At 39.0% G+C, this 24132-nt stretch overlaps 1 protein-coding gene across 2 annotated transcripts in view; it reads right to left on the bottom strand.

Moving 5' to 3' along the window:
• LOC117472754 (protein yippee-like 1) overlaps positions 1 to 20698 on the bottom strand; it is a 28195-nt gene extending 7497 nt beyond the window's left edge. Inside the window, exons 1-3 of one of the 2 annotated variants that reach the window (XM_034118132.1) lie at positions 20273 to 20698; positions 14007 to 14137; positions 12829 to 13113 (exon numbers count right to left, since the gene is read on the bottom strand). In XM_034118132.1, the coding sequence (XP_033974023.1) occupies positions 12829 to 12945 (117 nt within the window). In that variant the 5' untranslated portion in view covers positions 12946 to 13113; positions 14007 to 14137; positions 20273 to 20698. Of the gene's footprint in view, positions 1 to 12828; positions 13114 to 14006; positions 14138 to 17440; positions 17832 to 20272 lie in introns of those variants that run through there. The other variant, XM_034118131.1, reaches the window with a different exon arrangement.
• Positions 20699 to 24132: the final 3434 nt, after the last annotated feature.

The raw sequence follows: 24132 nt of genomic DNA, 5'->3' as shown, positions 1-24132 counted from the left end.
TGTTTGTTGTTGGACTCCTTATTTTCCCCTCGAGTTTTCCCTGCTGCAAACTCAGGGTGCCAGGCTTCATTGTGGGAATGCAGCGTTACAGATGTTCAGTGTATTTTCAGAGGGGAAGCTTTGACAATAATGTTTAGCGAGATACAGTTAATAGGATATTACTGCACACACAAACAGCCCATTACGAGTCCTGATTGAATCATTTTTTAAATCCCTGCCAACCCCAAATGAGTACATGCTGAAATCTGTTTGCCTATATTTCTGAGGAATTGCATCATGTTAAAGGTCCCCTGTGGAGACTTTTTCTCAACAAACACTGTTCTATTTGCACTCAGTTTTCTCACCAAAACTCAGTGTGCGTCTCCTTGAGGCACTACAGACCTGTTCATGCATTTACTTTATCGTGAGGCTGGAACAAAGATACATGTAAATGTCTTAGCAGAGAAAGAGAGCAAGGTGTGAAAAAGTCACTGTGCACATTTCAACAACTTTTCCAGCGAGGAGGGTTCGAAAAAACACGTCCAAGTTCCTATAGGTAGCAAAGATAAAGCCACACAAACGCCTTCAGACACATTTCCTTTATGCTGCCAAGTACTTCAGCCTTAAAGCAGTAAAACCTTTAAAGGTCCCATGTCATGGCCATTTCTACTGATCATATTTCCATTGTTGAGGTCTACTAGAATAGATTTACATTGTGCAATTTTCCAAACTCACATTGGTTTCTCATACAGCATCTCTGTAAAGTATGTGTATTCACCAGGTATTCAATCTCTGTCCTAAACGGCTTGTTGGAGCTCCTGCCCCCCCCCCTCCCTGTGAGCCCAGTGTGCTCTGATTGGTCGGGACGTTGCAAGGCTCGTTGCTGCTCGCAGCTGCTGCGAACTGCTGCAAACTGCTGCGAGGAGCGGACAGGTTTCCGGGTCGGCAATACAGCGAAACACAGCGAAACTCATCCTGAGCACACACAAACACTCACAGCCGAAGTAAAAACAATAAGTGTGGCTTGATATTGAGTAAGAAAAAGGTTTATAACGCTGTGAGAATGGGTCTGCGGAGAGCATTTCTCCGCGATCCCAACTCGTCTATTACCAGCGTTCAGGGAGCTCTATGCAAGTCAATGGGGACTCCCTGTTAGTTAGCCAAGGGATCCTGGTGTGTGAGGTGCTCCACGGATTGGTCCATTTGGGCCAATCCGGTCATTTGTGGTTGATTTGGGTGTTCACACGTCACAGAACCCAGGAAGCAAACAATGGAAAATGAGAAATCTCCAACAAGGCATTTTGGGGCAGCATAGACAGGTCTTTTCTGTGTTAGAGTTTTACTCGCTACAGGGTGTACTTTGAGGGTTTGTGACTCTGCAGACCGTTTACATGCAGAAAAACCTTCATAACACACAAGGGGACGGGTAATAACGGGAAAAGCATGACATGGGACCTTTAAATATTATGAAACCTGCATTGTTTAAATCCATTTAGGCTTTCTTGCAGACTTCTCCTTCAGATTTTGGTTGCAGCATTTTAGGCTTCATGACAACCCTGCATTCCTCCAGGTGTTGGTTGTGCCTATTCTGGGAAGTTAAAGTAAAACAAGTTTCTGCATAATGCAATACAAAGTGGAGAGGAGAGGTCTGCAGAAGACTCCCAACAAAGCAGAACAATGTATAGTTGGTGAAAGACTGTACCATTCTACCTATCTTTTTGAAAACCTGCCACAAAATGACCAAAAGTATAAGAGGCTGGCATTTATGACAGAGCCAAGCGACACACCTAAAATCTATCCAAAAAAATCTAAACTTAATTATCCGTGCGACAGCAAGTGTCTCAGAAATACTTAATAAACAATATTAGTCATTTTAGGACCATTTTTTGCCACTGATATGATAATAAACTAGCGTAATTCTGCAAATACTGCCTTTCAAAGATCAAAACACTTTGATTCTTAAGCCTATGTAATCTTGGGCAAACATTCTCAATTCTGAGCAATGCCTTAAACGTGGGGGAAACCGCTGTTTATTCTGGCTGTATTTAAGCTAAAAATGTAAACAAACATGCATGTGCAGAACAGGCAATATCAAGGTCAGTAAAAAGGCAGCTATTGTATGATAAGTTCACAATGTAATAATTGTGACTGGACTAACCCTGAGGAATTACCTCTCTCACATGCATATGATAAAAAAGAAACTGTACTCAACACAAATCAATCACACACCCCCGATGAATATAGGAGGTTAAACAAAGTCTATCTTTATAAATATCCTGCAGCCTGCACGCGGTTGAGCACACACACATGACGTTACTGTATATTCATGTAAACAGGGAGCTGTAAAGCCTGCACAGTGGGTGACGACAGAGGCTTCTCTTCCTATAACCCCGACATCCTTGGCCGGCAGACAGGCCCCAATCGGCTTTGCTTCTTTCCATTGCAAATGAGTGCGGCAGATAGGTCTGTGGTTGAGGGCACTGAGCTAATACCTCTAATAGGAGCGCCAGCTGCCTCCTCTGACCACAGACACCACCACCACCACTGACGCTCAGGGGACGATTCTCAGCTGCCCGAGTGTTGGATAACTTGATTTCAGATAGTTTGTCTTGGAACTGAATGATACAAATTATTTATTTGTTTACTCTGCCCCCCGTCTTTGCTCACTGTAGGTGTTGAGCTCTTACTGTTACATCCCCCAAGTTCATTGTTCCTGTTTGAAGTGAAGTCTGCACACACACACAGTCCACAGCCACAAGACATGTGACCTTAGCTGCCAGAGGGAACTAGGTCGGCCCCCGTGGAGCCAACAACAAGTCCTCTCCGCAGTGTTTATATCCACAGAGGGGAAGGAGGGGTTACTACATGTGACAAGAGCTGTGTGTCATATCTGCGTCTCACTGTGGCTCCGACATCAACTTAACCACTGGCCAAAAGGGACGGCTCCGTCTCTCGCTGCCCTTATCTGTTTCCCACAGTCTATTTTTACTTTGCCAGTGTTTTTGTCTCTCTACCAGAGCTGCTGCAAGCTTTACTGGGCTACAAAAAAAACCAGGAGGCAGGAGTATGCTTCTTACATAGCCCATTTAGAATCTAAAAGCAAATTCTTACAAGAACAGTAAAAAAAAGGAAATATTTGGATCATGTTTTTTTAATGGAGATAGAAGCCAGACAGCTTTTGGTGCTGCACTAAGACTCCCAACAATCCTATTAGCTGGCCCAACAGGATCAGGCAAGGACTGGTTCCAAAATGTAAGAGTCTTGCTTAATAAACCATGAGCAAACAGGAGTGCAGTTACAGAGCTCGTTTTCCTTAAGCTGCTTCAATTGCATTTGTTTTAAAACCGCTTGTTCCCAAAAAATGAATTCTTCAAAGCAAATCTCAAAATCCCTGAATCCTCTTGACCACGCGGGACTGAGGGAAACAATACCTCGCACAGAGAAATCCAACCCTTCAGCCCAACACACAAAATACAAATCCAAGCCAGCAGAGGCTAACATGCTTCGACTGCAGTGAGTTCTCTAATAGGAACACAAAATCAGATTTCACCAAAATAAAGAAAACATGATTTTTATTACGGTCCAAGTGAAATAAAGATGAACTTAAAGCTATTAACAAGCCTGCTGAGTTGACTTGAACCATCTGTCCCAACAGATGCCAGGCTGTGCTAGGTGAGGGTTCAGCCTAAACTTAAATGCATCCTGTTAAAACCCCAAAGCTCTATTTGAGATTCAATTTAAGGTTGTTTTTTAAAGGATTAAACTATCTTAAACTTTGTTATGCAATGCTTTTATTTATTTTGTTATATTTGAGCTTTTTGAATGGCTCCTTGGCCATAACTAATTAACAGACGTACTGAGCAAGAGTATATAGATATTATTTACTAGAGAAAAACTGAAGGAAGCCAGTGGCTTCATGCTAACATTTTCATTGATTATCAGTTATTATAATTGAAATTAATAACTGCCGACTTGCTCACAAGTCATACATTACCCCAACATTTTAATTATACCACTAACAAATATTCTATTTATATTTTAATGGTCAATAATTGTTTGTCATTAGCTACACAACAACTTTTATGGTTGGTAGGCACTGTAGATACTAAATTGCACAAGTATTTAAAAAAGAAAAAATATATATGTCCCATTTGACATTAGCTTAATGGCACTAAACACAAAGTGAAGCCTAATCTGTTTGTGCATTTAACAAAAACATTGGACAAAGTGCCAAATGTTATTTTATACTACCCAATACTTTCATTCTGAACTTGAGTGGTGACGACTGACAGTTATCCCTGGACACCTACTACTAGTGCAGCTTCTATGTTTAATAAAACCTTGCTAGCCTTGAACATTAAAACAAGAGAAGGGGAATAGTAACAACTTGTCTGTTCTGTGACAGCACATAAATGTAAAGCATCAGATATTTGGCAGCTGGAAAATGTGAAAATAAATTAATTAATTAAATGAATAGTGTCTGTTAATGTCAAGAAACGAAAAGTGTGATCAATCCATTAGAGGGGCTTCAATCAGCCTGATGGGGGGGGCGAAGCCATGATGCTGAATACAACTCTCAGCCTCCTCTTCAGTATTCAGGCTGCGCCGTCACTCTCCAGGGCCACGCTCACACCGCAGGCCTCGGCTCTCAAACTGTCGCTCACACTGCGATCTGATTTCAGGATAGTGCTCCTATCTGCTGTTGGATGTAACCAACATCTGATAAAAAAAAACAAGCCAAGACTGATTTCGAAAAGGTTTCTGAGGTTGACAGCGTCAGAAGTCAACAAATAAAATAAAGCCAAGAGTGTGATTATGTCGAATATGTTGGTTTTATGCTAAAACAAGCTTCGTCGAGTTGACTGTTAGCTCATTATTGTATAGTCATAGCGGAGGGGGTTGAAGTGAGTGATACTCTGTTAAAAATAGTGAAAGAAAGGTGGTGTATTTTCACAACCAAAATTGCAAAGAACTCATTATTTTCTGCGTGTTTGTAAGCTCTTAAGTTAGCATGCCTGGCTAACTAGCTTACAGAAGTGATTTAGCTTTTATTTCCAAGTCCTACGGTGCATTACATTAGCTAACCTTGTTTTTCATAACTGACATTTGAGAAATAACGTTTTCTTGGGAAAAATAAACCTGCAGAATGGGGATATTTGATTAGTTTAAGCCAAGATGCTACTACCTTAGAGTTAATAGTATAATTAGGCCATATAATTGGTTGCAGCTACGTGCTTATTGCACTTGTCCTTTGTTGTGTAGCCGTGGATAATAACTCCTTAATTAAGCTTGTGCATAAGTTATCAAGACATGTGACAACACATGCTTTTATGGATTATTGCGAGAAAATGGCAATTAAATATGATACTCAGAGTTGACTGTATTGCCAGCAGGATGCAAAGCCAAGGCTGGTCTGAGGCTGGCTCACTGTACACACTTATATTGAGCACATGAATTAACCAATATGTGCCAAGGGTTTAATTAAATTAAGGCCACAAATTAAATCTTGTGGGCACCAAACATAAATCATGGCCTTTATTTATTTATTTATCCATAAATGTATTCATTCATTTATATTCCTCACTAAGGCAACTCCCGGCTCCCTAAAAAACTACGTAATGAAGAAAATAATGACACATTTATTGATAATGAAATTAGCTTGATCAAAAAGCCAAGTATGTTGGCTGCTGGTTTGCATCCATTCATTTTCAGAAGCTTCCCATATTGAGTCTAGTGGAAGAGAGAAGGGGCGCTGCTTGCCATTCTTCCTTCTAGCCTGTATGCTCAGGTTAATCCTCTATTTCAGGCTGCTCCGTCTGCATCTTTGCTCGCCGGCTGGCATGCCTCGAAGACATAAGCTCGGGGAGGAGAAACAGATTTGTATACCTAGCTCAGGAGATTTACAGAACTAAAACTGCAACTGGAGACAAATGTGCCAAAACCTGCAGAGCTCCTCCAACACATGCCACTGTTGTTAGGGTGGTAACTAAGTTCTTATTTCTCCACTTCCTGGCATGCAAAGTGAAAGAAAGTTACCAGGACACATGGAACTAGATATTCACAAATTTCAAATGAGATAAAAATCAAACATGGCCAGGACGCCCTGCGCTTGGCAGCGTGTCGTGGAAAACCCCGGACCACGGTGTCATCTACTCCTAAGTAACATAATCGGCTTGGAAGGGCTGATGCTGAGGACCGGGGATGTTGCCTCGCTAAACACACAACGAGGTGTGGCAGAGCCTATTAAGAGATCTGTGGACAGTGTGGTCACAATCAATATCCAGATATTATTAAGAACTCTTTTTATTTAATAACTTATATTATTATATGGAGAATACATGCAAAATCAGAAATTAAAATGATTCAAAAAAAATTGGAACTTGGAAATTGTCATTTAGCATTCAGGTTATTTATCAAGCAAACATGAAGCAAATATTCTCCATTTACAGCTTCTCAAATAGGAGTTTTTTCTGCTTTCTTTGTGTTATATCATTTTAAATTGCATATATTTGGTTGTGTACCGTCTGTCATAGAAAATAAAAAATGTGCAACTGCATATTCATGATATGGAAACTTGTAACAAGCACATATTACATTTTTTTCTATATTTAAAATGTGATGTTGTATGCAGCGGATTATGTTCCACTATTACGCATTACATCAGACTACTACTCTATACCAGTGATACACATGTTTACAGTGGGAATCCAACAGGAGAAGAAAACAAGTCAAATCCAAGTCAGATCCCTTAATTCAATCCACTTATTGTGAAAGTGGATTGTTCAGACTAATTGTATCACATGCCAAGAGTCATCTAATGGTTTTGGCCCAGTTTACTCCTCACAGCAGTTGCCTCTGAGTTATGGATTCAGAGAAGCTTTTATGTCACTGAACAACCATTTTATTTATCAATCAATATGCTTATTATTTCCTTAATTAATAAAATACAATTTGGTCCATAACATGTCAGAAAAAATACCCAAATGCAGCTTTCCATAATATATTAATTAATAAGATATCAAAACGGTTGCTTAAATGAAAAATAGCCAAAATTATTTTCTGTGCGTCATCAACCTGTTTTCAGCTTTAGTTCCAATAGCTGCATGTGATTTGATGTAGTATATTGTAAAAGAATAAAACGTTTTTTTAAGCTTCAACTAATTGAATTCCCGATTCTGCTTCTTTTTTTTTACAGAATATAAAATGTATATGAAAAAAGACAGATATTTATCCACTTTCAAACTGATGCCAACTCTACTGAGAGAGTGCAATCAAATAAATAAATATAGGATTGGCATTTAATGTAATTTTCAATCTTCTTGTTAATAATCCCATGACTTCTGGGAAACTGATTTGTCTGGGTTTTTTCACTATTACGGGCCTCGTAACCCACAAATGTGTTGAATGAAAAAGTCCAAACAACAAAGTGGATTGAACACGTGTTTCCAAAACGTGTACAGTATGCGTCCCTATAATATCTGAGATAAAAAGTATTCAAACTGGTGTGCTGAACTGCAGTTAAACAAGGGTTTGCACAGTCGTAGCACAGTGAGACAACATCCAACAGTGCACTGGGGTGAGGCATTTGCCAACAAAGCAGATAAACAGTTACAATAGCAAAGCTAAGTGAAGCCCGGATTCAGACGCTTCACTGCTACATGTAGCAAAGCATGAGAATTCACACAGATCTTTTCTATGACTACAGTACATGTTGAAACAAAGGCCTAATTAAATACATGGTTTCTGTTGTTTTATATATAACTTTTTTAATTATTAAACCTGGGGTGACAGAGCATTGGCATGGAACTCCCTCCCACATCACATCAGACACTGCACCGACCTCCCCACCTTCAAAACACTGACCAAGAATCACCTTTTTGGACAGGTTTTTAATGTGTGATTAATGCCGTGTCTAAATTTGACTTTTTATCTTATTCCTCTGTAAAGCGTCTTCAGAGCACCTGAAAAGTGCTTGATAAATACAATTTATAATCATTATTATTATTATATATATTTTGTTCTGACGTTGGCAGAGGTAGCCTTCCGAACTAATTTATCCATTATTGAAATTACTTTAACTATATATAGTTACAAAAAGTTGCCAATGATTAATTTTTGGGGCGAACAAGATATAGATTAGTCGACTTATCGTTGCTGCTCTAGAAATAATTATTATTCTTTTTTTTCTTACAGGGTTTTGAAGACAGCTGAACTGTTTAACTGCAGCCGTGCATCATAACAACTTAAGACCCTTTAGAACAAACGCTAGCCTGTCTAGCCTGATGCAAGAGTGTCTCTTATCCCTACAGATAGCAGGGGACCAACCAAAGTCTCAAAATGAACTACAACACAAAAGGAGTTTCATTTATGATGATGTAAAAAGCAACTACAATGGGGAACTCCCTGACTACTGTGCAGTTCATTGCAGTTGGAGGCTCTGTGGTGCTTCCAGTTTTCCTGCATTCCCGCTCCGCTGTCAACTCTGGGGACAATGTGGCGAGACTCTAATAAAAGCAGACACACAAACTCATCACCCTTTATCACCTTCAACCTCTCCCACGGTGACCTCAGCAGCACCGACGCCTGAGTGCAGAAATATCTCGCTGTCACTTAGAAAGCTGCCGTCAGTTCGGACCATAAGAAAGTGTTTTAGGTTGTGGCGTTTTCTGTCTTTCAACTACATGTGGCAGACGTGGTTTAATGGCTGTTGATTGACAGAAATGTTTTGATGATCGATCCTTATTTTGTTATTTTTCAGCAAAGATATCTGAAATATATGAATATTCAAAGTTTTATAAACTGTATCCTGCCTTTCACTATCTTCTGATATTTTATGAATTTAATTAATTCATGAAATACATTGCACAGGATTTATTGCTAGGAAAATAGTTCCTATTAGTTAGCTTTTTTTTTTGGGTTACGTTCTCTATAGCCATAAAGTATTTTATAATTATTATACATTAATTCATCATGCGTCCCCTTTTGTTGTTTCCTCCTCATTGTGAGTAAATCCATATATTAATGGTGGCGTTTCCTTTCTGGCTATATGTATCTTTTCAAAACCAATGAACTTACGGATTGCAAACAAGAGGCTGTGAATAAAAAAAGATATAATAACAGCCTCCTTTTATATCTTTCACGATTAATCTGCATTATTTTTGGTTTAATGCCAAAAACTCCTTATTTAACTTTGTTCTTTTCTGCATCCAGTTCAAAGTTGCTGCAGTAACAATATAACTTCCCGCACAATTAAACCTCACTTCATCATAAATCTGCTGCGTGACAATTATTCTATTTAGCTGTTGTGCCTCCGGGAGGTTAAATTAGGGGCATATCAGCGAGGATAGTCACTTTCTTGGGCCAAAGACTCATTGGCATTATTTACGACATTCAGACCTCCAAAATGACCCTCTGTGATCCCGCTGTAAGGACCAACAGCAGTCTGGGGGCAGGGCTGTTTCCCAAGTTCTTCTTCCTGCTTGCACTAACAGGCTGTGAGCTTCCAAGTCTCTGAGCTGCAGGAGGCGAATGGATTGTGACATGGAGATGGCGACGTGCAGATTGACCATCTTTGCCATTTGAATAATCAGCTTAGTGCGAGGTGAGAGTGCGACGCAGGGAGAGCACACTGTCAGCATCTTGTTATTACACACAAAGGTCATCGCTTCAGTCCCTGACACTCGGCTTCATCTGATAAACTTCACTCACTCTTTGCTCCCCGGCTGTCCATTCACACACTGCATTAAAGCAGCACTCTGTGGCTCCAAATGTAAAAACTGTTTGGACAACGTGGACTTCAATACCCAGAAATCCTGTAACAAATTGATACTGTTGGCCTCACAGCGAAAGAACCAGAGGATATTGTTTCATTTTCAGTAAGGCCCAGATTTGTCACTTTCTGTGGGCGGATAAATGAGCATACCAGGCAGGACAATTTCATTTTGGGCAAATTGTCTGAATCTAAAGCATGTGTAATCTGACTGTAACATGTGATTTCTGTGTCTGTCTGTGTCTCTGCAAGGATTGATATTTATTGAGGACAGGATGTGGGAGGATTTATTTGGAGGCGAGTGCAAACCTATCAATAGTTTATCATGGAGGAATTTGGGTGTTTCACCAGAAAATGTATTTGTATCATTTTTATTTCAATTTAAACTTTAATAAATGCATAAAACGTGGTTGTATAATTGAAGGAAAATTGTAAATATTGATGAATTTTCGGTGAGGATCAATACAGTTTCAGTCTCATAATACCACATTTAAGCTAATACATTACATTTCAAATAAGAAAAAGTAATTAAAAATAATGTGATTTGAATCTAGTTTTTAATATATCAAGTTGAGCAATTCCACAATGTAGAAACTATTGTGCAGGCATTTGTTAAAAAAACACCAAAGCTTCACTTCTGAGTTTATCTTATGCACTTTATACTTGCAGGGTTTTATGAAGATGTATTAACGTTATGAAGGGGCCAGCTTGGTGATCACAGGGAAACATGTTTTTAAAAGTTGGACTTCACTTTCAAGCCGATTTCATTCCGAAAAATTGGATTGAGAGAGTTTGATAATAGAAATTAATTAAACTTTTTCCGCTATTAATGAGAATGTGGCCGCTTAGAAAAATAACTCTCAAAGACCCTAAAATTCAATTACTTTTACACTATAGTTTGACTTCATAGGAAAAGATTTCAGAGGTCTATACAAGGTTGAACAGGCATTCCAGCTAAAGCAAAGCCCTGACACATCTATCACTTTTTAGGGGGGTTTGTCGTGAATGCTTATATTTGTGGGCCATAGTAAATGTTTTATCTACTGGAGAAGAAAAGGAAGTACAGTACATAGACGTTAAGGTCAATTTAAAAGAGTCAGCTTACTTCCTCCATCTCAGCCCTGCATAAAAACAAAATGTTCTTAAAGTCTGAACCAAGTCTACGCACAATCATATTGCACTTGAGACTTTCTAAATGGGACATGAAGCATTATGTTTTGCTCACAATAAATCAAAAATATGTTCCTGCTACATATTACTTCAATATAAGTTTAAGAAGATCTCTTTTAAATTCAAACTATCACTTGCAGATGTTTTTCTGTCACAACTTTAAAAAACCCTTGAATTAATCAACAGTCAAATCCCTTTGGGTTTCTCATTTGTAAGCAATTAAAAAACAGCACAATGGACAGTGAGAACTTGCATATGAAACACTTTGGCAGTGAAGCAAATCTCCTATTTCTGAAAGTAAAACCTCCGAGGTCTAAGCGAGTCACAGCAGCAACACTTTCACATTTTCCCTTTAATTATTGTAATCAAATACAGCTACAGAAACAAAAATAGCCAAAGCAGTAAGTAAAAAATCTGACCACAGAAATTGACTACAAAAATAAAACCAGGAGCGGCTGTCATCAAAGCCTCTGAGAATCTATCGACAGAAATAAATCCCAGATGCAAGACCAGGCTTTGAAGATGCAATAAGGTGGGTGAGTGTGGGCGTATAATACAATTACAATGCTGTCAAACCCAAAGTGACATTTGCCCCAACTAATACCAGAGGACAAAAACTCAATCACTGCTGAGATGTCACAGTTAAGCCTAGGACCATAGACTGTATATATAAAGCCTAGGACAGACTTATTTATTTCCAAACTTTCACAAGGACTTCATCTTCATGGCTCATTATGTCATCCAAAAGCCGACTAAAGAGACCCCAACCTGACACATTTAAGTGCTAAATGTTGCTTACGTTTCGCATTCTCCTCCTACCACTTTTTTAAAGCTGCATTGATCAAATGTTTGATATTAACATTTGATCACCCAACAATGTTGGCCATAACAAACAAACCCATAGAAAGTCTCTCATCTCTAATTGCCCTTGTAGCCTCTTTAAGCTCATTGTTTTGGTTTTACGGCTATTTTACAACAAGGTTTCTTTCTTATTAAACTTGTTTCCCGGAACGCAAGTTCTTAAAGAACAACCTTAGACAAACCCACTGCACACTTCCCACTAATCACCAAACAGCAAACACATACATATAACTTAATCCTAAACACAACGAACTGTTTAGCAGAGACAGATATCATTTTCAGGAGTTGGTGGAGACCAAAACTGAGCTAAAATAAAAATAGAATGAAAGTAGCTCCATTACTGTTGCGTGTGTAAACAGGAAACTGGGATGTGTGTGTATTTTGTGATGGAAGTTGGATTAGGTGATGAATTGTGGGCTATAGGCGCACCACTGTAATGTAGCCGGGGAGCTAACTGCTAACTTGCTTGTCTGTCAAAGTTAACTGTCATTTAGCTAGCTACATACCCTTGATAGTGCTGAGCAAGTTCAATCCATATGTAATAATATATAAGAGAGGTGTAGAGTACGTGCTACCAGGGTTGGGGAGTAACTTGTTATAACATTTATTATAAGTTATCAAATGATGTTATCAAATAAAAAATCTATGTGATTTTTTAACCACTAAACATTACTGAAAGAAAAATACGTAATTGAACCAACTTACTAAAAAGCTGGTGATTACAAAGGGGGATTTTTTATTTAAACTTTTTATTTTGTTGCCCAGTTCCAATCTTAAATTCAAGTTATATTGAAGTACCTATAATACAAGTTTTTTAGTCTTAAAATATTGTTGTTCCAAAATATTATACAAAATATCACTTTTGATTAACTGTTCATTCTTTTTTTGATTAATATAGTGCATTTCTTTTTGTTAATATTAAAAACAATTCTGCAGTTTTTTTAGCCTTTGTTATTTCTATATACAGATACAGAGGGAGCCGTTGGTTGTCATATGAAATGTCTCAGGGTGAAGCAGCAGAGTGAAGCAGCAGAGTGAAGCAGCTGTACCTTGGAGATGAGCTCGTCGTGGTTGGCCAGGTGCGCCCGGCAGTGGATGCAGCTGTAGGTGCGGTGGCAGCTAGGCAGGTAAGCCTGGAAGGTCTTTGACTTGGTCATCTTCACCATGTCAGTGGGGCAGGGCTCCTCGCTGGTGTCCGGGCTGGCACTGGAAGAGTTGCAGCTCTGCTGGACTTGCGGACAGAAGAAGCACTGGAAGATGCAAGCCAGAGCCGTCGTTGTTGTGGAGTGGGTGTGTGGCACGCTCCACACAAACACCACAGGAGAAAATCAAACCTGCAGGGCCAAACGGAAAAGAAAATGTGGTGAGAGACGAGTCCCATACCTTCTATTTTTAGAGCTCATTACTTGTATTGCCTTCCCAATATGAAACTCTGCTTGTTCCTCAGAAGCAAGCATTTGATCTAGTATGTGATCACACCCGCATGTTGTTGTCTACCAACAGGGCTGTGCGATGATGCAACCTAATATTATGACACGCCAAACCAACCATTGTTTGTGTAAAGCCACAGAACACGTTTCACTTGATCACAATCTATTTTTTATTTAAAGTCTACATCAGGAGCATCAGGTTTTTTTGTTTGTTTGCATGACAGGAAAAGCATGTTTTTCACAAAATCTCTGTAAAGCAAGACAACTTCATTCACTTCAACGTTGTGTTTTATTATTATATTATTATTGGGATCTGTGAATCACTGTATCTATTTAAAGTACAATTTTAGAATTTCTATTATCATGTTTATTCACAATTATTATGGCATGCAATATAATAACAAATATGTCCTTGAACTGTTGATAATTACATAGGAAACAGTACATTGAGACATCAGTTTAACAAGACGTTACTTATGGTACTTGTTTTGGTAGCATCAAGCTATCAATTGACATGTGCTAGGTTTTCTAATCAACCAGAATACATGTTTTTATTAATTTTATATTTGTAGTTTGGGCTATCATTTCTATAAATTATCATGAACAGATTGTACTGTTCAACAAAGTCAGAAATCTTTTGGTTTGTTAAACTACGTGCAGACTACAGCAGCGAGTGCAGTTTGTCAAGTTGAACCAGGAGGACAGTCTGGAAAGTGTAACTGATGTCCAACCCAAATAATTGGAGTTATAACTTTACTGTTTGCCTTTGTAGTCCTTTACAAATGAGTTTGGCTAACCTCTGGGTTTGTTTACGGACTGTCGGATCATCTGCTCGTGTTTCTGGCCCCGCCGGACTCCTCTTTAGTGTCCTCGTTCCCCGATCTCTGCAGAAGTGTTCAGGTCCTCTACTCCAGTGAAAGTTCCAACTCTGCAGTGAAGAAACAAGCACAAGAACATACATAATATACTATGAGAAGTACACATTTCAGAATCATATACATATCACTGGATTATAATTATTGATGATTTAATGGCCTCACTTATATGATGTTTTAATGAATTTGTATATTGCTTAGTTGCTTAATATTATAATATATCAATAATAATATTTTTGGGTGATATATTTTGTTATTAATAAAAACATCTAAAGTACCCTAATATATTCCAGCAATTCCTTTACTCGATACAATTGTCATCACTTACAGAAACACAAATGATAAAAAATGTGATCCAAGTTGTATACAAATGGAACATGATTTGATCAAAATAAAAGCATACACAACAAAACAGGGGAGACAAAAAGCACACAGAAAAATACAGCATAACAGAAAATACTGTTATAGAAGCTTCACCATGTTGTCATGGCTGAGATGAGTTTAGCATGCCTGCAGGGGAGTCAGGTTTACAATAACATCTATTCAGGCGTACAAAGAAATACTGTATTTCAACACACAACATGATTTACTGTCGAAAAAAGAAAAAAGAAATACAACTTTTAAACCAACATTAAAATCGTTAGACACATTAGGTTTTATCCAACCTATTCATATTCAAATAATATATTTTCTCTCCCTCCTTTAATATGTACACACTGCTTCCTTGATTCCACCCTTTAAGACCCTTATCATTTATCTTGTTTATTGACTTATCATTATTAATAGATTTGCTTGTTTGTGTCCGTTGTTTAGAGGGTTATAAAACCTCAGCTGTCAAGGAAAGTGTTGTCCCTGAAAATATGTGTTTGGAGATGTAGGCTGTCGTGTCTTGTATCTATGTTATCATCAAATAATAGCTTTAAAATCATGTTGATTCTGCTCTGATATTTATGGCACGAGTTTGATTTTGGTGAAACTGGATCATATTTAATTTGAAAAAATGTGCCCCTGCTTTAGTGCCGACCTGTAGCATGCGAGTCATAAAAATACAATTTGATTAACTGATTGATAACGCTGCATTATTAAATAGTTGGCCTCTTGGGGGCAGCAGAAGAAGCTATAAACAAAAGATAACATAAAAAGTGCTGCAGGAATTATTCCTAAAACCTCATACAAGCTCAGTGTCTAACACAACATTTTAACATATTCTTTTACGACATAAAATACGTTAGTTAATTTACCCACTTTTAATTTGGAAGCTTTTATGGGTCTTGAAATAGGCCTGGCTAACAAGTGGCTAAATGGGATTCCTTAACATCATCCCACTGCCAACAACTCTGTATTAAGTCATGCATTCATTTGTATACTAACTTGTTGATGCCAGAGGTCAGAGGAGAATGGCAAGACTGGTTCAAGATGATAGAAAGGCAACAGTAACTCAAATAACCACTCGATACAACCAAGGTATGCAGAAGAGCATCTCTGAGCGCACAACACGCTGAACATTGAAGCAGATGGGCTACAGCAGCAGAAGACCACACCGGTGCCCCTCCTGTCAGCTAAGAACAGGAAACTGAGGCTACAATTTGCACGGACAATAGAAGATTGGAAAAATGTTGCCTGGTCTGATGAGTCTCAATTTCTGCTGTGACATCATCTCAAACTGGTTTCTAGAACATGACAATGAGCTCACTTTACTCAAATGGCATCCACAGTCACCAGAACTAAATCCAATAGAGCACCCTGGGGATGTGGTGGAACGAGGGATTTGCATCATGGATGTGCAGCGGACAAATCTGCAGCAACTGTGTGATGCCATCATGTCAATATGGACCAAAATCTCTGAGGGATGTTTCCAGCACCTTGTTGAGTATGACATGACATCATATTATGAAAATGCTCAAGGGAAAGTACACGTTTTTCAAAATTGCAATTCAGTACAGAACTTGATTGCATCCAATTGGTTACAATGCACACAATTGTTACCTGGTACTTCTGTAAAAGAGTATTTTTACTTATTTAAAAAAAGAAAAGGCTAAACATTGTCCAAAAAATGGCAAGTGTATAAAATATGGGAAAACTACCTATTGTCTTTGAGTAGACGACAACAATCACCCTGCAGCATCCTGACAGTGAAAACACAACAGGCTTCAATGCAGAAGTTTCCAGTGGAGCTCAATAAACTGCAACAGGAAGAACAACAGCACTGAGACACAGAACAGCAGCCAGACAGAAAACAAAGAGCTTCCGCAACGCAACAGGAAGCAGCCCTGACCTGAAGCATGGCTGCCCTGCAAACACAAACATATTTACACAACTTGGACTGCCCAAGACAGGAGGAAATCTGTCAGACTGACCCCGTGGCCCCCAGACGAGACATATTTACATTCATGTACTGTATAATCTGCACAGGTGCCAGGGCATAATCCCTGAATGAACAGGACCCAATCCCCTTCTGAATTACACACACACACACACACACACACACACACACACACACACACACACACACACACACACACACACACACACACACACACACACACACACACACACACACACACACACACACACACACACACACACACACACACACACACACACACACACACACACACACACACACACACACACACACACACACACACACACACACACACACACACACACACACACACTTCTTTGTTTGTTTTGGTCCCTGTAAAGCCAAGTTGCTCACTTCAGTGCATCTGTCAGCCCGTGGTCTTATTTGTGTTAACTTTTTATGGTCTTACTTTATAATTTACTGTATGCTTCTTTGAACATTATAGCTGAAAAAACGTTTAAAGATGCCTTGAATCCTACAAAACATTTTCCTGACACGAGAATTAGTGATTCTTTTGTTACAGGCTTCCTCGTCACATGGTAGCCCGCCAGCTCAACATTTGGGATTTCAACGATGTTTTCTTTATTGGGGTAAATCAAAAGAGTATTTTAGGGGTAATGTAAGTCGAGTCGACAGGTAACACAGCAGGAACGGCTGATATACAAACTGAGCGAGGTGAAAACAAAGAGCACACTGCGTGTCTGGTAACCATTAACAGGAAGAAGTGTCCAGACAAAGACTCGCTCAACACACCACTCTATCTTCCCCTCAGAAAACAGCACATTTATCCCGACATGTAATTATACCAACATTATTATATTCCATATAAGTTAATTATTTCACGGCAGGCTCGTGCAGCCCCCCCTTTTCTAAAATGTGTTTATCCCCAACAAAGAGCAGCATCGCGAGCTCTAGTGCAACAGTGTCTGTGAATCCAGCACGACACCAGAACCAGGCTTTGCGGTAGACATGAACCTGATGCGGTACTCACCACCTGGGTCGGTTCGGAGCAGAAAGCAGCTGAGTGGAAAACTGCTTGCCGAAGAAAGACAGAGGTTTTTTTTCAGTTTGTTGTTGTTTTTTTAAGTTGAATAAATCATTGTCGCCGTCCCGGGCTGTGGTCCATGTGTGATGCTGCCAGATGCGAACTTATTGTTGTGTCCTTTAGGTGCTGACGGATCTCATTTTTCCCAAAACGGGCTTTTGTTGTGTCTTTTGTGTGCGTAATGGACTGGCTCGTTACTTTGGTAAGAAAACGTCACCACGTGGGAGGGAGATGGAGCTTTGACTGACAGAGAGGGCTGACCAATGGGTGGTTGCGCAAGCTTCAGGCTCCCGTGGGAAAGATGGGAACCAAGGTGATATTAGCATTTAGGTGGTAATACATGTTTTTAGTCTTTTGTTTTTTTGTCTGGAGTTAATCTAATGTTGTATTAGGAATGAATATCCTATTGAATGTGTTTTTAAGCATTTTCAACTTAGTGCAAATCTTCTATTAAAATGTATTGCAACTTCCTAACATATGTACACAAACATTGCTTTATTACAATAACAATGTCATTTATATATGTGTATACTTGTGTGTAGTGTGAATGAGCTAGAGTTTATATTTCATTAGGTTGTAAAATTACAAATAAATACACCTTGAACTTTATTTGTGTGTTTATCTGTGACATTATTTTTGTGTCAATACAGTTAGTTACTATGTATGTATGGTGTATGTTGTTTTCATGATGTACCTTTTATTGTTTTTGACTATTTCTAGCCTATTCTATAAAGAGTTTCTTATGACATATGTATCGTTATTTAGTTATTAAGGTTAATAAAGGTTATTTTTTTCCATGAAAACGTTTTTAGTTGAGGTCAAGTCAAGATACTATATTTTGGATGTTTAAGAAGCATTAGGTAGTTGACACCAATGTTTACTGCTTTACAACATTTAGTCAAAAGCATCACATGCTAAGTGTTGATGTGTCAGAGGGATTCACTCAACTAAATCATTAAAATGTTGTGTCAAAAGCACTGAACGTTTTTATTATTATGATTTGACATAGCTGAAGTGCATATTTCCCATGCGGCATGAACGAGACTAACCGAGAGGAGGAGGGAGTGCGAAGCTACCCGGATGTGTAAATAAATACAAGATTAGAATATAAATCTGACTTCTTTCTCTATAGCAAAAACATATCATGGTGGTTTGTAATGGTCAGGGACCACCTAAAGCTCTTTGTATTATTTATGGGAAAGCCACATTTTGTTTATTTACGTTCATTTAAATGAGCAATTGCTATTTCTGTATTAATCCCATGTGGACTGATCAAGTAGCAGAGTGGGCTCAAATCCTTGAACAGATGGGATCCTGCAATGTTTTATAAGGATGTCAAAAAATGAAAAACATACAACCTGAAAAACATGCAAACTGAACACACACACACACACACACACACACACACACACACACACACACACACACACACACACACACACACACACACACACACACACACACACACACACACACACACACACACACACACACACACACACACACACACACACACACACACACACACACACACACACACACACACACACACACACACACACACACACACACACACACACACACACTACAGGTTAAGTTTATAAATAGATCAATAGATGCCTCTGCCAGGCTATATATTTAGACCATTGAGACATAGCTGACGCTCTCATTTTTCGTTTACAAATTGAAGAACAAAACAGCAGCCTGGCACACACAACAACACCACCTCCTCCTCCTGCTGCACTGTTTGTCTCAGTAGGCTACTGTATCATCCTGACCTGACATTGAACAGATCCACATCTGAAATAATGCCTAAATGCTTTAAGAATGACATTAAACGAATAAAATAACTAAAATGAAACAGCAATCCGGTTCTTTTCTCCCTAACAGAAGCCTGCCCTCGTCCTACCCTTGCTGTCCTGACGGCGAGCACGCGCGTCCGCTTCGAGACTACAGCCATAACTCATAATTGACTCTCATTTCATACTGCCATTCATTAATGAATAATATGTTGACTATGTTGTGTTGCAATACTCCCTAAAATAGTTGCTTTACCATATGGACGCATCGCATGTAAACAACATGGCACACTGCAGCTTCCCTCATGGTGCGCGCATGAGCGTTATGAAATCCATCCCTTTTACTGTGTTTTTGTCGCCTGTTCACGTGGCATCATAAGCCCCCCCAAAACTGACCGAGATCTGCATCCAGGGATATGATGATGGTGATAATAGCCAGAAATCATCATCCGCTGCAAGGATGATGTAGCCCAACTCGAGGATCAAATTGCAAAACGTGTCTCATTAAATAAAAGAGACATTGGCAGCAGGCAGTATAATAAAGTGGGTTATTTTAGACCCACCGTTTTAAATCATGCTGAACTGTCATCCTAGAGGAGCAGGAATACATAAAAAAAACGACAAAAATACCACTCTTAGAGTTTACAGAGAGTATTGTGCAAATGTGCTTGTTACCAGAATGTTAAAATGGTTTTCCTGCAGTGAATAGTTTATTAGCCCTACATGTACATGCATCACAACACACAAGAAACCTAATCCTGCGATTAATTTAAGCTGTAGCCTACAACACAAATACATAAACAGCAGGCTATAAATCCCCTTGTGCAACAGGAAACAAACATAAAATATATAACAGATAGAAAGTCACTACCAATAGACACAGTTTAAAGTGTCTGATGTGATATAACAACAGGTATTACAGTCATTATTGTGACAAACGCACGCGTGTCCTCGAGCAGGTCACTGGCGCGGCACTCACCCCCAAAACACTTCTCCTTCCCCCTCTTGGAAACCAAAACAACCCGGTGAAGGAGTCGCTTCCTCCGCTGGAGCTGCAGGATATTATTACAAAACATGTAAAAATGATAATGACACCTTCACGGTCACATATAGCTATTGGGAGTCTGTGTAGTTTGCGCAACGTGCCAGTAGAAAGTCTGCAAAAACATCGATGGATCTTCACTGCGCTCTTGTGCCAAATAGTTTTGCGTTGAACCGTGAACAACTCGGGATTTCTCTGTAGGTCCGGTTCGAGTATAGTCCCATCCGTGAGGCGGGTCAGAGTGTGTGCATGTTGGAGCAGCTTGCAGCTCTTTGAAGGGGTTTAACCTCTATATAGCTTCTCCGACATCAGCGGCAGGACAAGCCGAGCTGTCCCGTCTGCGGCCTTATTTATACTGAAATCCTAATTAGCTCCGTGATGCGCAGCGCGCTCTGAATAATGCAGAGACACATTCACGACACCGGATATTTCAAAGAAGACTGTCTGCTCGGGTTTAAAGTGTTTATACTAGGATGGGGATTCATTTGGTGTGGTGGTTTCAGTCTAAAACAAATATCTAAAGTGCAGAATAAGGGCTGTTTCATTTCATCTACCGGTGCTGCGTTTATGTGCTGCGGGACATAGGAGAGTTTGGAATGGTGCGCACAAAACAAAAATATGGAACATGTCTGAACCATAGGTCTGAACATATCCAACATAAGAATCATCCCAAAGCACATTTGGTTTGTAGCCATTCACCACATCACAGGAATTCAACGAAGATAAAAATCAGCAACGAACACAGAACACACTTAAAAATATGGTTTTAAAAAACGTCAGAATTCCTGTTGGTACCAACAACAAGGGAACATTCTACATAGGCCTACCTGTTGATGAGGGCTTTAACACATCTGGGTTTCTCTCATAGTGGATGGAGTAGATCCTTTTTCATTGGGATCTTTTAGTTGTTGTCAAGTCTGGGTTATTTATAGCAAGTAGGCCTATGATGAAACATTCAGCATGGGACAAAGAACGAATCAGCCAAAGTAGACTACAGTTTGGAGTATGATTTCATTAGATATTTATAGTGTTAACTGTACACGTGTATTTCAGGCTTAAAGGGGGGTTTGTAAACTTTCGAACATACTTTGTCACAACTATAGGCCTACGTGGATATTTCATGGTTTTTTGTTAAAACGATAGGAGGAGAAATCATGTATGCCATGTCAACAGCTGATAACCTGTTATTATCGTGTGCTTCAGTATTACACTTTTACTCATCATGTATCTTATAGCCTCTTAAAGGTTAAACACTCCAGCTGCTGGGTGCCTTTCAGCTGTTACTTCCGACCAAAACAACTGAAAGCACGTCTTCATCTCTAAAATATCTTATCTTTGTAGAGGTACGTGAAGGCATCAGCAGCCTAGCTACACAGCCGCTTCTACAAATAGCCACCAATCAGCGAGAGGGAGAATCTCGAGTTCGGCCCGATTCCAAACCTCCCAGCGAAGTGAGCAGAACACAACTCCAGTCATATTTAGTGGCGTTTCTTTTTTGCAGAACCTCTTCAAGTTTTCAAATATGAGATCCTTGGTTTTTGCAATCGGACTAATCCGTTGAGAATGAGGGCGGGGCTACACACCCACAGCCAATCAACGCAAGGACAGACGCTCGACAGCGCGCTCGCGTGGCTAGGTTTGTTTTGGTTGTGCGCGCCACCGACATGCGTGACAAAAGCCAGTTTCCCACTGCGCGCATGCGTGGCCGCATTAAAAGCACGTGGTCAAGAAGGGCAAGTAAACAAACCCCTTAAATCCAGAGCCATATAATAGAATTCTATCGATATGACGCTGCTTAAATCAATACAGTTGATTCTTTTTAAATATACATTTGTACTGTAGATGTATGATACATAATTGTCAGGGTTACAATCTTATTTTCAGAATAGCCTACTGCTCACAAATATATTATTATGTATTCTTGATTGCATTTCCTTAACTTTCTTATTTAACTGTATTTATTTTAGTTTTTTATAAAGCGTTTGTAAAGCAAATGGCACACATTGGTATTCATGTTTGTAGATTTAGCAGGTTAATTATTTGTTATTCTTTTTTAAAGACAGAGGATTACCCAACTGTGTCAACAATTTATTGAAAACTGAACCTTTTAATGTTTTGCAGGCAACATAAAGGAATGACATTATTTTATGAATCACACTGCTGAATGGACAAAGGACAGACTGCAGTATATGTTATAGCTGGTACAACAGCGCCCCCTAGAGGACACTGTGGCATTCTACTACATCACACTACTATGAGTGAGATAGTAACATCTTAATTAACATTAAGACTTGTTGTGCCATAGTTACACATCTATACTACTATTTTCATATTTTGTTGCCAAAAGATAGATTATTGATTAAGAAGCATGCATCAAATATGAAAGATAAAAGTAGAAGTTACACAATTGACAAAATAGACATCCAATACCAGTCATTCATAATTCTTAGGGCTAGGGTTACTTGAAATTGAACTTAATTGATCACATTTTCACTGGATCTTATTTCGATCCAAAACTAAATAGATACACAATTAAAAATACTTTCGTTTAAATCACATGTGTCAAACTCAAGGCCCGGGGCCCAAATCAGGCCCTTGGTGGATTTAATGTCAGCCCGCAGGATAATTTTTAATTACTATTAGATCTGGCCCGCCGGTATATTGCACGCACACCTTCTCTCAATCCTGAGGGTTTCCTCAGCTCAGAGCCTGACCCCAAACATTGATGAACTTGCACCCAAGATGAGATGCCAAGTATCTGGCTTGAGCTAGCATCACAGAGCAGCAAACTGAGTTTAAATGGATGTTTCCTTTTGCACTTTGTTTCTTGAGACAACAGGGCATGTTTGTTTTTTTCTTTGAGGGAAATTGTTTTTTTGAAGCTGTTGTTGGCCTGTGGAAAAATGTAATCATAATTAATGACTCCGGAAAAGCTGCAGATAGAGCCATAAGAAATGAATGCAACTAATTATTTAATGTTTAATGTTGTTTTTAAATGCAATAATTTAAGCTTTGTTAGTTCCAGGTTTAATATGTGCAATAAGTTAATTTCAATAAGTTTTGCAATAAACATTGAACCAGTCCGGCCCTCGACTAGTACCGATTTTTTAATTTTGGCCCACTGTGTATTTGAGTTTGACACCCCTGCTTTAAATGATTGAAATTGCATCATTACATGACAGCGATGATTCATGGCTTCTAAAAGCTCTAATCAACTGGGTGGAGCCACATTTCTATGAGGAGTAGACTTTAATACTGAGATGAATGGTATATTTGGCTACGCAGACTCATATGCATTACATTCATTCACACAATGTTTAAATATTGCTTACTGCACATATTTTATATTCTATAATTGATTGCATTCTATTTCGATGTAAATTACTGCTTTATTTTATTGCTATCTTACTATATTTGTATTACAGTGCTCTTAATATAGTTCACTATCTGTGTACTTTTTACATTTTTTGTTTTAAATTTGTATGTATGCACCATGACATCAAGTCAAATTCCTCGTACGTGTGAACCTACCTGGCAATAAACCCGTTTCTGATTCTGATTGATATCTTGAGACTATAGGAAGTTTAACAAAAAAACATATATTTAGAGTAATAAGGATAGATCTGAGCAGTATCGCTTAAACTTCTGGAAAAAAGTGGTTAGAACACCAGCGTATCGCCTAAATATATTACCTGCATCTGTGGTGTATAAAGAAACTTGCAAACATCTCAAAGCATGGCAGTTCTTCGATATGTAACAGTTTCCTTTGTAATCATGAGCTGTAAGAAGCTGTCCTC

This window comes from Trematomus bernacchii, unplaced genomic scaffold (assembly GCF_902827165.1).
Source record: "Trematomus bernacchii unplaced genomic scaffold, fTreBer1.1, whole genome shotgun sequence".
In the NCBI taxonomy this organism is placed as follows: Eukaryota; Metazoa; Chordata; class Actinopteri; order Perciformes; family Nototheniidae; genus Trematomus; species Trematomus bernacchii.
Note: the sequence above shows the minus strand (reverse complement) of the source record. Positions and strands in the feature narration are given on the sequence as shown.